Raw genomic sequence first — 15,191 nt, forward strand, 5'->3', positions numbered from 1 at the left:
GCTGTGCTTAAGTGCTGAGGATGTTTGTTACCTGGTTGACAACCTCCATAGTCCACTTCAAAATCATCCAGGTAAGCAGGATGACGTTTCTGGCGGTTTGGCCTTACATACTCTGGAACAGTTCCTCTTTGATACTCATCAACCATACTGTCACTGTAGCAAATCACATCCGGCTCGAAGGACCAAATGTTAGGAAGGTTTAGTTGTGACTCAATCAGGTGGTAATATGTTGCATTCGCTACAGGATGTCAGTCACGACTCAGGAAGACAGAACCAGGTTGATATAGGTTTACTTCAATAGTTGGTATAACAAACAGCAATCAGCACGGTATGGCATACAGGTATTTCTTCCTTTGGTTTGCAATATAAATAATACGCAATTCAGTAGCTCTCTGTATGTGTTTGTGTGGTTCTAAATAAACAGAGAGAAGGAATAATAATTACTAACTGCAATAATATTATCACAATTAGTACAACAGTATGCTCATAAGCTAGAACATCAGAACAATACTATCAGAATATAATCAAAAGAGAACAACAATTCCCATAAAACAATCAGTTGGAGCTGTTACATCATTACAGTGAGCATATAGAAAGAATAATCACTTAATGCTTGACAAATAGTACACTATGTATGTCTTTCACGAACGTCATAATTAGCTTAGCATTAGAATGAATCAACAGCACATATGACAATGTTAAATAGCTACTAGAAACTCTCAAAGAAACATTCGTAAACAGTGCACTTACATATCGTCATCGACGCACACAAACTGAAACTACTCAGGAATAATGAGAAGAGGGTAAATTTCTCAGTAATCAAACACTAACAGTCCACACCTAACCGGAGATTCTGTTCATTTCCTCATAACGCATTCTGCGTCGCGGCTGATGCAACCCTTGCAGTGAACTTGAGTAAGGGCAGGCTGCCACCTACTGGACGTAATAAGCAATGTTCCCATGTTAACTATATACATGTTGGATTCATAGCAGGCCTTTTGTACAACTTCAAATAATTTTGAAAGTGACACACTTCCTGCTGCCAGTTGGTGGCGCTATAACTTTGACTCACAATAGTCACATCAATGTTTTTCTGTGTGGGTGTGGGCTCTCTTAAGCACTTTAACCAGTGCGCTGCTGTGTTCTGTATCATTTGTAGAGGTTTGATTTCATACTTAACAATAAAGATGCAGATTGCACAGTTCTTTTGCGGCTAAACTGTTGGTCTGTTCCCGGCTGGATTATGGGAGCATATTTTATAGCTCTGCTAGATTTGGAATTGTCCTGTAATAAGGTGGCTGAAACTTATCCACATATTTATCATCAGCATTTCTTTAAAAAGCCTTTTTCCACATCATAATCCTATCTATACTGATAGGTCAAAGCTTGACAATCACGTATCTGTAGCAGCAGAAAATGGCCACCAACAGTATTTCATTCGTAGACCTAAGTTCCAATTTTACAGAAGAAGCAGGAGCTCAGCAGAACCGTATAACAAGTTTGTAATAAATATCTGTTTTACACTCTGTTAGCGATTTTACAGTTAAAGACCCAAGGACCAGATATGATTAATTAAGACCAGGAATTAGAAGTGCAGTCAATTTAAGAAAAGAGTCAGAATTATGATAAATTGAAGAACATTTTTACTGAAGATAGTTTGTAGTTTCATAAGGCAGAATTCAGCTTCAAGACTCACAAGGAGTTTGCAGGCCGCCCGGCTTACAATACCAAGATCACAGCAGTTATACCCTTCACCAAGGTCTGAACTATGTCCTTACTTCAGGTTGAATGATTCTGATTGGCTAAGAAATATATAAACATAGTAAATTTCCACACATGGACTGATAGGCAGAAGCACATCTCCATAGTGTGTACGGCTGCCACCAGGACCCTGAGTTAGGTACGAGTGGCCCTTCAAGGTCACAAGACTTTGTGTGTAGGCACCAGCATGTCGAAGAAAACAAGACAAGACAAAATTAGACAGCCAGTCAAACTCCCGTCATGAAAAACATAAGAGTGAGGATATAGTTTCTTAGCTCCTTTTAAAGGGGTGGTATAATGCCCTTTTCACAAGATGTAAAATAAACCTCTGATGTCCCCAGAGTGTGTGAAGTTTTAGCTCAAAACACCCCACAGATATTTTTAAATAGCATGTTAAAGTTGTCACTTTTTGAGGGTTAGCAAAAACGCACCGTTTTGTGTCTGGCCCTTTAAATGCAAATATGCTGCTGCTCGCGTCACAGGAGGCGGAGCTTAAAGAGCAGTTCTGATTACCTCACGCAGACACACTAAAATGACAGAAACTGTTCTGCCTTTTATGTTTAAACGGAGTCAGACAAAGATGGAGCGACTCAAGAAGAAGTGACAACATGTAGAAGCAACAGGACATCTCTGAATGGTAGTTGATGAATTTATGTTGCTGATGTGGAGTTTACCATCTTCAATTAGCATATTCTGTCATGATAATCTTTAAATTGCTCGTATAGGAACTGTTGTGAGATGCACAGAGTGACTTTCTATATATGTGACAAGACGGAAGCTACAGTTTGAGCTGACTCACAAATGTGCTCGACTACAACAAGCTTCCTCTTCTCAACATGGACTGCGTGTTCCCGGGGGCGGGGTTTATGCAAATTTTACGGTTGGTGATGTCACTAACCCTGGAGGAATGTTGTGTAGTCCCTACCAGCAGTTTGTTGTAGTCCTTAAAAAACTATTTCTTTAAAAGCAAACATCTCCCTTTGCTTTGAACTTTGAGCGTTGTAACTTAGCAGATGCTGTTTATGCTCAAACAGCAACATTACACACTAACTAAAGTTAGAAAAGTGAAATCATACTCAAAAACCCCTTTAATAGAGACTCTTGTTGAGCATGTAGACATGAACAAAGGAAGTGCTTACTGAAAATAAGCACAAAAGATACACTAAGGTGAAATCGTCTCTTCTTTTACAAATACTAACAAAGCTAAATTACCTTGAAATATAATGTCTCAATAAACAATCAGTTTGAAATTGAAATCAAAGATTTATACTCCTATATGGTTTTAAATCAACATGAAATCGGCACCTATTTTTAGAAATACTATAACATATATAAATATATATGTTATACATATATAAAATATAACATATATAAAATATAAACAACTTACAGGCAGTTCTTGCTAAGGAGAAATCTAAACATAACAGATCGAGGATTATTGCAGCTGGAACGATCTTCACTGTGTGCTTTTCACAGTTTGCAAACTCTGCACAGACTTTTACGATATGGACTCGAGAGTATTGCCACAACGTGTAAGTAACCATTTCTTAATTATGACAACAAAAAATAATAAGTAAAAATCATTCTACCATTATAAGAAAATACCCCAGAAAATATTATGAAACAAAACAATGCAGTTCAGGACCCCTTTAAAACTAACTTCCTGATTCAGCGTGCAATACCATATTTGAGCGCTAGAGGTCCTAATTACTCTAACATTAAAGGGGGGGGTGAAATGCTCATTTTCACTCAATCTCCTGTTAATCTTGAGTACCTATAGAGTAATATTGCATCCTTCATATCTCCAAAAAGTCTTTTGTTTTATTATATTAATCAAAGAAAGATAGGGTGTACCGAGTCTTTCCGGAAAAAAACGAGCGGCTGGGGGCGGGCCGTGTGGGCGAAGCTAAAGCTGTGCTAACGCGCCGAGCTAGTGACAACACACAGAGACATTATTTGTTCAACAGTTACTCACCGTCCGGTTCCAACGCACGACCGCGAACCTTTATCATTGCGACTGCTCGATCCTTAAGCATTAGACGATCTGGGCTTTGTTTATAAAACAATCATCGTCGAAATGCAGGGAACAAACAGTCTACACCTCCGTTTATGCTCAGGAAAAACAAACTCCATCCACGGGTGCCTTAACGCTGGGTTCTTTGGGAATCTGTGCAGGGTTGTCTTGCCCTGGCAACCAAAAACACACTTCTTTGGTGACACTGGCTTCCCAAAAGCCGGGCAGGGCGCTTTGATGGCGAACTGCTTTCACTCTCTTGCTCTGAGTGCGTGCGCGCGTGCGTCTTTCCGAGGGAAGTGCCCTTTGGACCCATATAAGGAAATTCCGCCCTCTCTTACGTGAGAGAGAGCCATACTCGAAAAAAACTTCCCGAAACTTGTGACAAACCGGAAGGACAATTTTTGGAACAAAAATACTCCTTCAAACGTACAACTTAACTTTTGAAACTTTGTCCATGTTTAGCATGGGAATCCAACTCTTTAACAGTGTAAAAAACTCAGTATGCATGAGACAGCAATTCACCCCCCCTTTAACAAAACCCATGGGCAGAACAGTCGGATTCTAACAATCTTCCCAAAACATCCAGATGACATGTTCTTTCTCTCAGTGAGAGGAAACTTTAATATAACACAGTGATGTAAAGACTTTAACTTAGAAATGCTTACTTAAACTATTGGTTCCAATGACCTTTGTGACCTAAAGTGGTCATGGTGAGCTAGAAGAACAGATATACCTTTTAACCTTTACAGTCTATGCTTTTAACACGTTGAAGACCTTTCTCCAACAAAACAAGTCCATATTTCATTTCTGGAAGCCGTTCATATGTGCAGTTCTTCAACAGCTGTTCATATGTGTTATTTTACATTGTTTTAATAATAAATGCTTACTGTGTTTGTTTAGTCCTGATGCTGTTATTCGGGCACTCTGGACACACTCAAGGTAAAACAAAATTCCTTCATATTATCAAATCTCTGTTTAAGACCAATAACTTTATTTCTAAAGGCTAATTTAATGCACTGATACATGGCAACCAATGCAGACTATCACCAGATTACAGCATGTCATTTTTTTAAACATTCCACGACGCAGCAAATGGAAACTGAACATACTGAAATTAGCAACGATCAATGTCAACAGGGGTAACGCTGATCCGTGGAAACCTGACAAACGTCTGTTGCCATTGGTCGGTGTCTGTCTGTGCAGTTTGAATTAGTCCTGAATGAGATTAATATTGACTTCTGTCGGTCTACAAAAAAAGTTGTCAAAAAACAACCAAACACAATAGATTACATTGCTTGATTTTTAATCTATCAATATTTGCCGTTATGTGTGTTAAATCTACCTTGGAAACATTAGGCATCTTCCACTGATGCTTCAGACTGTGATGTCAAATGTTACTGCTGTTCATATATGTGACCCTGGACCATAAAACCAGTCACAAGTCACACGGGTATATTTCTGGCAATAGCCAACAATATACATTGACATTGGGTCAAAATTATCGATTTTTTTTTTTTTTTTTTATGCCAAAAGTCATTAGGATATTAAGTAAAGATCATGTTCCATGAAGATATTTTGTAAATTTCCTACCGTAAATATATAAAACATTTATTTTTTGTGAGTGAATGCAGCACTATTGCAAACATAAATGGAGAATTTTTTTTTTTTTTTTTTTTTTTTTTTTGCACCCTCAGATTACAGATTTTCAAATAGTTGTATCTCAGCCAAATATTGTCATATAACAATCATACCATACATCAATGGAAAGCTAATTATTTCAGCTTTCAGATGATGTGTAAATCAGAATTTTCAAAAAAATTGCCCCTTGTGACTGGTTTTGTGGTCCAGGGTCACATATATGAGCAACTCGATTTTTTACTAAGAAAACAAATACATGTTCTGTCCCAAAAACAACACATTTAATTAGTATTTTATTGGCAAAACTTTATTAACTCACATATTCAGTTCGGAATATTTTCTTTTGCTCACAGATTTACCCACATCTATAGTGACTGTGACACCAGACAGTCCTGTATTCACTGGAGAAACAGTCAATCTGAAGTGTGAGATAAACTCTGATCACAGTGACTGGAGATATGAGTGGTATAAAGACAGTGTAATGTTACAGACGTCTGATTATCGTTACACTGTAAACAGAGACACTCTCACTATCAGAGGAGTAATTAAATCTGATCAAGGTCAGTACTGGTGTAAAGGACAGAGATATGGAAGACCAAACTCATCAACATCAACCTCTGCTGTTTCTCTCTCTGTTAAGGGTGAGTTGAACATCGCTGTCCTCCTAAACTCATTTTGCTATGATCACACATACAATTGAGAGACTGTGGTTTTGTTCAGAATGGAAAACTATCTTACCGCTTGCTTAAGGCCGGCATACACTGCGATTTCAGCAAGGTTACCTACTCGGACTGTATGAGTATGGCATGCGATGTAAAGCCAAAGCTCACAATTTATGTGCTCACACTATATGGTCCGATCATCGATCTGCGACTTGACTGCTCACACCATCCACCTTATTCCTACGCTCCATGACACTTAGCACGAATTATGGGTGTAATTTATGTTAAGCTGTAAACAATCAGTGAAAGGCTCTATATAATAGGCAATTACCAACACTTTGAGAGGTGGCGCCCCGCCAAATCTTGCGAGAATCACCTTTACGGCACGTAATATTTGTATGAAATTGTGAAACATTACCTGGCCTCATTTATAACCGTTGCGTACGCACAAAACAGGCCCTGAAAGAGGCGTACGCCACTTCTGACGCATAAGTTGTGATTTATAAAAACAAACTTGACGGGAAAATGTGCGCACCTGCACGCAAACTCTGACCCATGCGTACAAACTTTTTGGAGATAGAGCAGTTTGGCGACACCGATGGTGAGCTGGAGTTAAGTGTCTTTTTGGTCACTTTTAGACAGAAAATCTAAAAAAATACAAATATACTTTGACTCACCAAGCCTATCATTTGAAGCAAATATCCATCCCATCTTAAATGTCCGCGCCAGCGAGCGCGTTGGGCCGTTTAGTGAAACTGACGCAAATAACAGTTTAAATAAGTAAAATCATGATTTAAACTATGTTTTACTTCTGATATAAACATTTAGATTAAATATGCCATTCAAATTAATGGAGTTAAACACTTAAACATGAAATCATTACTGAGAAGTTACAACATTTTTTATATTCAAATTCAATCAATAGAAATATTTGTTGTGGATGCGATGTTTTTGAACACTTTTCCTGTGGCGAGCTGTGTTTTAATGTTTTAACCACAGAGACAATTGCTTATCATGATAATACAAGATTGTCTGAGAAAATAGTTTCATGCAAATAATGTCCAAGGCCTATCTGTTTCCATTAAAAATACAATTCGGCCAGTGGAAAAGAGTGAGAAAAACTTTCTCTGAAATGTATTTTATACACTATTTGATTTATGTATTCAAAAACAAGGCAAGGATAGGCAACTACATGATTTTTATTAATGTAATGTGTCTTGTACCATTAAACGTTATCACGTGGATGAATAATCATATGCAAATGATATGCAGATAAGGATCTGCATAGTAAAACTAGGCGTTGTAAGCTCCATATATGGTTATTTCGGGGAGGAGACGCATGTGCGCACAATCTTCCGCTGACTGGGATTTACAAAGTGAATTCTGCGCAGGTTCTGGCGTACGAACGGTTTATAAGTCTCAATATTTTTTTGCGTACGCCTTTTTTGGCTTTCGGGCGCACGTACACTTTTAGTAAGGTTCCTACGCACAGTTTTATAAATGAGACCCCTGGTCAGTAGACATCTTCGGAGTCTATCTGTGCCTGTTCGATGTCTGACGCTTCCATCCTACTGAACAGGTACCAGTATACAGGGGGGAGGGGATCAGGCTGTGAATGCAGAGACGGCTCTGTGTGAGTGGTATTTACGACAGTAACGTTAAATACAAGTACTCCACAGCGACTCTAGGGGTCGCTGTTTGACCAAAACGGAAACTGCATAGTATGCCTTTAATTATTTATTTCATTGCAGTCTATGGAGGAACAGAAATGACTCGGATTTCATTAAAAATATTTATTTATTTTTATTCTGAAGATGAAAAAAAAAAAGTGTCATTTCCACTATGCTGCTTGACAGTGCACATTTTACTTCACTTACTTCCCTAAGTGGAGAAAGTGACTATTAAGATAACAGTCCACAGTTAAAGGGATGAATGAATTAATTAATGAATTAATGAATGAATTAATGAATGAATTAATGAGGCATTTATATAGCGCTTTCATATGTACTTTATCAACAAAACCCCACAACACTTTAGAAAACAGCTAGATAGATTGTAAGCAAAACCATGATCAACTCAGAATAATAAAAAGTTAAGGCTGCAGTAAACTCACCCCTGTATTAATTTCCTGCTTACGCTCATCAAATTTCTCTCCAAGGCTTCTTTGAAGACTTGAAGATTGTGACAAAGCATGGTGTGTAGCGATCCACAGCACCATAAAAAATTACTCTGCAGATTTGTGGTGACTATCCTGTTAAACTCTGCAAAGACCTACAACACAGGCAAAAAAAAAAAAAAAAAAAAAAAAAGGCATGGGACAGTGTGGACATTTGTCAATGCACGGTCAGGCCTACAGGCCAATTCTAAAGCCAAACCTAAACAGAATGTGGTTTCTCATGGTGGAAAAATGGATATGATCCCTTTATTGCTAAAATCGGGTCAAAGACAGAAAATGCTTTTTCCACAATTAGAAAGCTTTACTTCATTTAATGTGAAAATTACATTATATATCAATATGGGGGTCTTAACAATTCGTATCCAAGAATAAAAAGCCAAATATATGACAAGCCTAAGCTTTGACAATTCCTTATTTAAAAAAAAAAAATATTATAAGTCTAACTATCGAGATTTTAAATAATTAGAGATGGAACTTTTTTACACCACGTACAAACCACTGAAATCGGTTGATAAATGTAAACGTTATTATTGTTTTTATCCAGAAAAACTGCAGCTCATCTGTTTACTTGCATTTGTTTACAGCGCAGTCTTGCCCTCAGCAGGGCGTCTATGTATTATTTATTATGTCGATGGTGGCGACAAACAAGGTACAAGGCAAAACCGGAACCAAACACAGGAAGTGAACACAGAAACAATTAAGGGAAAATTTGAATTCATTTAAAAGTCAGTCTGTAGTCATAAAAGTCCATACAAAACACAAGACACAGCACCGGGATCATGACAGTCTGTCACACAACCTGTTAATACTCCCCTGAGTTTGGCTGAGACTAACTAATTCCTAGTTATAAGACTAATTCTTTAGCTATAAGTTTAAAGTTGGTTGAACTTAAATTTGGAAGTTCACTTCTCACATGCACGTTGTTACTTTTGACCATGTTTGCCCTTATTCTCATTTTAAATCAATTTGTACCTTTAGATATTTATTATGTGTGTAAAGTGAAATTATAATGTTCAAGATTTCTGGGTTTAATTTCAAACCCATTTTGGGTTCATTTTAATCCAGTGATGGAGTAATTTTACTCCAAAATTTAGGTTAAAAAGCATTTAACCAAGTATGCTGGGTCAAAACAACCCAGCAATGGGTTTGTCCCTTTTTAACGCAACGCTGGGTTGCCAAAATAACCCAAATTGGGTTACAACTGTGCACAACAGTTTATTATCTAACTGTATATGCTACATGACCTCATCACTTTGCATGGTTAAGTCTGTAATATTTTTACACTCTTAAATTATGTAAGATTTGTAAATGTTGTACAAGCTGCAATTCTGTGACACACAAATAGAAAATAACATACATGTATTATATACTCAGTTTACATGTATGACACACTTTACCCAGTCTTTCAGTTTATACAAAGTTTATCAGTATATAGTCTATCAATAATTACAAACAATTTTGTTGTAATCAATACAAACTTCCAACAAACTTGATCTTTCATTTTTTTCTCATAAGGAAGTTTTGAGTTCATAAACACTAACATTGACCATGAGACTGTGATGCTGTTTTAATCAATATTTACTCATATGTGTATTAATACAGTGAAACCTGTAGTGACGGTGAAGCCAGATCAGCCTGTGTTCATAGGAGAGATAGTCACTCTCACATGTGACATACAGGGAGGAGGAGACATTCAGTGGAGATACAGCTGGATTAAAGATGGAGACACTGACTATCCATATACAACAAGAACAACAGCAGAGTTCAGTTTAACAGCTTATTATGTGTCTGTCAGTGAATACAGTTGTAGAGGAGCGAGATCAAACTCACACACAGACTTCAGTGATGCTGTTACACTGACTGTATCAGGTGAGTCTTCATATTCACATCTGTTTAATGATCATTTAAAATCCATATTTCAACACTTATGATCTTCTGTATCAGCCACATCTGTTCTTATAAGCAATTCACTTTTAGTCATGATTGTCTTCAGATGTCTTGTGTGTGTTGCACATTTTTATCAGGATATTTTTTAAAACATCATGTAAATTGTGACTTTCCAGTGTTATTGGCGTCTCCATCTTTGAGATTGACTTTAGTCACTGTCGCTATGGTTACAGGAGATATTTACTAATAGAAAAGATGAGTTTTGTGCTGAAGTCAGAGAGAATGACGCGACTCACAGATAATGATGTTAAATGAGTTCATGAAGTCTTCAGATAGTCTGATGAAGTTGATTCAGACTCAGTATCTCCTCATATGAGCTTGTAGTTGGAGATCTTCATCTCTCCTTCAGGAGCTTCATTCTGCTTTCTATAGCGAGTCAGAGGTGTTTGTCTGAGATCGTGACGGAGCCAGAGCCTCAAAACAACTGACATGACAAAACTAATGACAGTACAACAGCAAAACACAACTAATATTAGGAAATATGAGATAAAATCATCTATAAACTATATAGTGTGAGAAATGTTAGTCTGCCCCGACTCAGCTTCCACTTCAAGATATGTATTAGAATATGTTTCTTCCCTAAAAGAGCTTAATTATCATAGAGACGATTCCTCCTGATCTCAGTAATATGTAAACACCACCGGAGTGAAACTCGATCACTTCTAGTGTGAAACGGCAGTGTGACGTCGAGAATAATCCGGTGTTCAGAAGATACATGAAGGATACATGGAGTTCCCGTCTCAAACGATATCAGAGATGTGGGAACGGAAGGCTTTCACTTTCATTGTTATCCTCAATTTACTTTTAAGACAAAACTTGATTTACATGTAGAGCTGGAAGAAGAATGTAATACAGTATATAATGTTTGAGCAGAGATTATTCAGGGTTTATTCTGACTCTGATGAACGCAGGGGCTTTAATGCACTTTGTCACTGTTGCTGCAATAAAACTTCATCATTGAGATCTTCAACATCCTCAAAACATTTACAAAATGTAATTATTTTACTTTGCACTGAAAGAGATGTTTGAGTCATTTTGTGTTTCTGTTTCTTCTCAGATTTCCCCACATCTACAGTGACTGTGACACCAGACAGTCCTGTATTCACTGGAGAAACAGTCAATCTGAAGTGTGTGATAAACTCTGATCACAGTGACTGGAGATATGAGTGGTATAACGGCAGTGTAAAGTTAAAGACGTCTGTAAACACAGACACTCTCACTATCAGAGGAGCTACTGAGTCTGATCAGGGTCAGTACAGGTGTAAAGGACAGATAGATGGAAGACCAAACTCATCAACATCAAGCTCTGCTGTTTCTCTCTCTGTGAAGGGTGAGTTCAACATCATTGTCCTCTTAAACACTCTCTACATGATCATGATCACATAACCAATCTAGACACTGTGGTTTTGCTCAGAGTGGAAAACTCACTTCTTACTGAATTCAGTAATTATACTTATTTCATAATATAATGTGAAACAGATCAGATTAAGCAACAATAAATTATTAAATCTGTCACACATGACATCATTACATTGCAAGTTAAAAAATTGTACAGTCTAAATATTGTACAACCTGCAGTTGTGTGATATGTGAATACAGAAGAACTTGTAGTCTGGATATTAATGTAGTTTTTTCCAATAATCACATACATTTTTATGTAATTAATACAAAAATGAAATGTGTTGCACAGAAACAGATGTTTTGTCTGCATTATGTCCACATTGAAGCTCCAACATAAATACTCTTGTTGATTATTTCAGCCTCGTGTGTGATATATTTTAGAAGTGTTTTAGGACAAATGTAAGAAAATCTGTGTTAACTTCAGCGTTCAAAATACAAATGACCACTTTGGCCTTCTCATCTTTTTTTCCTTTTATTTATCTGCATGCATAATTGTGATTGCTTAGTCTTTTTTTCTAATATTTTACATCTATAACCAGTAACAGTAAAGTGACAGAGACTGTTCCAGAAAGCAGGTTTAACTTACCGTCCCATAAACCCTGAACTCTAAACCTTTCTCACTTTCTTCTCAGGTTTACCCACATCTACAGTGACTGTGACACCAGACAGTCCTGTATTCACTGGAGAAACAGTCAATCTGAAGTGTGTGATAAACTCTTACAGTTACTGGAGATATGAGTGGTATAAAGACAGTGTAAAGTTACAGACGTCTGATCGTTACACTGTAAACAGAGACACTCTCACTATCACAGGAGTAATTATATCTGATCAGGGTCAGTACTGGTGTAAAGGACAGAGAGATGAAAGACCAAACTCATCAACATCAAGCTCTCTTTATCTCTCTGTGAAGGGTGAGTTCAACATCATTGTCCTCATAAAAACTTTCACTACCAACTTTCCACTGATGTCTGTGAAAAAGGGATGCGCTCGACAAGCTTGTGCGTCTCGTAACAGCAATATAGACGTGACTATTCGTTTAATATTCCACTGATTAGACATTTACTTCATAGACGACTTTCTATTGTATCTTTTTTTCTTTTTTATCCAGCTTTTGTATCTCCATTATTCTCTCTGTTTTCAGTTTCTTTGTCTGGACACAAACACTGTACACACACTGCATAGTATCGGTTGTTGGTATCGGAGCATTTTTATGAGTATGAATATGAGAGCGCAGTATCGGGCCGACACCAACACTGGTGTTAATATCGACCTTTCTCACTCGTGGTTATGGGCTCCAGAAAGGCCGCTGTGAGTAAGTTCAGTCACTCAGAGCTCATGGTGAACAACACACACACATTCTCAATCTCACAGATCATCAAATCCTGGAGTCACCGGCTGTGTCTCATGTGGAAGGCTGAATCCTCCGGAGGTCACATTTATCTGCCGCAAACGTCATGAGGCTCTTCATCTCAGTAAACTGACCATTACATTCCCATGAGGAAACTACAACAGTTTACACTTCACTAGCAATAACGCTCAGTTTTATAATGGAGACTGTCCTGAAATAAGACGTTCTTTATGACGTATGCGGCCGATAAATGTGACGTCAAGAGGACGCAGCTTCGACATGAGACACAGATCCATGAAAACAGACGCTAAGAAGCAGAGAGTCGTTCTTCTCCTTTCAATTCACAATTTACATTCTTAGTGCAGATTGTGCAATCATTATTATTTTAAACTTATTTTTTAATTTTTAAACTTTAATATTTTTTTTATATTACTGAATAAACTATTGAGAGGAATATTACTGTGAACAATGGTATTGTTTTTGATGTTTTCAATAAATTAACTGAACTAAAAACAGTCTGTCCTAAAATGACTGAATAAGGTGTGTATATATATATATATATATATATATATATATATATATATATATAGGTATATATGTATGTGTGTGTGTGTGTGTGTGTGTGTGTGTGTGTGTGTGTGTGTGTGTGTGTGTGTATGTATGTATGTATAACCTTTTTGTTTCAACATTTGTTGTGTGGTGATATTTATCATATTTATTTTTGCTTTAAAAAGTTTAGATTATAAGCTTATTTATCAGTAAACTTACCTGGTCTGTCACATTACCTGTTGATACTCTGAACTATAACTAATATTCCCTGAACTTACCAGAGACTTTAACATTATTCTTTGAAAGCTCTGGATTTTTTTTTTTTTTTCTCAAAATCTATATTTTTGTTATTCTGTTTGGTGTCGGAGTGGAAAAGACAAACACCCCTTCAAATCAAAATAAATGATTTAGTTTGCTGTAATTTAAAAATGACCATTAACACTATAGGCCCTATTTTAACGATCTAAGCACTTGGTCTAAAGCGCACGGCAAGTGCACTTAGTGCGTGTCTGAATCCATTTTTTGCTAGTTTAAAACACCCAGCGCATGGTCTTAAAGTGTTGTCCCTATTCTCTTAATGAGTAATGGGTGTGTTTTGGGCTTTAAGCGCAATAAACCAATCAGAGTCTCATCTCCCATTCCCTTTAAAGGTCCCATATTGTACACCTTTCTGAAGATTTATTTTAGGTTTTGATGTCCTTAAAATTATATATTTGCGGTATAAGTACCAAAAACCATCTCAATATATTTTTACAGCTCCTTTCGCAGGAGCTATGCCAAGAACAGGTCGATTTTGGCCTATCTACTTAATATTCTTAATATTATTAATTATTATTAACATTATTCGGGACTTACCAGCTGCGTGCATGGTTTGTCATGACAGAAATAGCGCAAAGTGCGCTCCCTTAATAATTCCTAAAAAGTTGATATCTGAGTTCATCACGATCTCACAAAGCTCCATTTTCATTAATGAAGCTGACTGCACAATAAATCTTTCATAATGTCTACACTTCGTTTGTTATAATCAGAGGATTTGCCAGCAGAATTCAGCAGTTTTGAGTGGTGAGTGGATTCTATCATCTCATTGGCCATTGCGTTCAAGAAATCAACACATGTCTGTGATTGGCTACATTGCTCAACGCTGCAAACATGTTATAAATAGAAACTCGTTCTGGCCTGTAAATCGTTTTTATTTAGTTTTAGTTATTCTTGTTGCTTTTGTGCAACATATGAATAACGATTTATTAGTTCTTGGATGTTTTGTTTAGATATTTCTCCGCACTCGGCCATAAGATCTAGTCCCGCGCCGCACTCGGGAGAGCAGGTCTCACATCCATCGACTGAACAGCGTTTTCTCGACTGTTTCTGTGTTGTTGTTGTTGCTCGATCAGCAACGATGTTGTCTGGGGTTGGGCAGAAGGAGGGGGTGGACAGTGTTTGATGACTGAAGGCGATGACTGAGTTGTTCTGACGTCACATTCTTACAGAAGTCACACCGGCTCGTGAAAAGGCACAGCTACTTTATGCAGGCTGTGTGCATTTGTCTGTGGATTGACAGTTTTGAAACTTATATGGTAGTTACATATGTAGCCCCTAGACCTCTGCTATCATGAAAAAAGCCAGGAAATTTCATTTTTGACAATATGGGACCTTTAATACTTCCATTGTTTGCAGATTTTTGCTTCCACAATG

The 15,191-nt window shown here is 37.2% G+C and overlaps 1 protein-coding gene across 1 annotated transcript in view; it reads left to right on the forward strand.

Annotated features, from left to right (window-relative positions):
• The window catches only part of LOC307156321 (immunoglobulin superfamily member 1-like), a gene marked incomplete at its 5' end in the record, with an annotated part of 516,462 nt that overhangs the window by 418,829 nt on the left and 82,442 nt on the right, over nt 1-15,191 (forward strand). The window contains one exon of the mRNA XM_079867612.1: nt 9,857-10,123. Coding sequence (XP_079723738.1) covers nt 9,857-10,123 — 267 coding nt within the window. The remainder of the gene's footprint in view (nt 1-9,856; nt 10,124-15,191) is intronic.

Source organism: Squalius cephalus (genome assembly GCF_949319135.1).
Source record: "Squalius cephalus genome assembly, chromosome: 3".
In the NCBI taxonomy this organism is placed as follows: Eukaryota; Metazoa; Chordata; class Actinopteri; order Cypriniformes; family Leuciscidae; genus Squalius; species Squalius cephalus.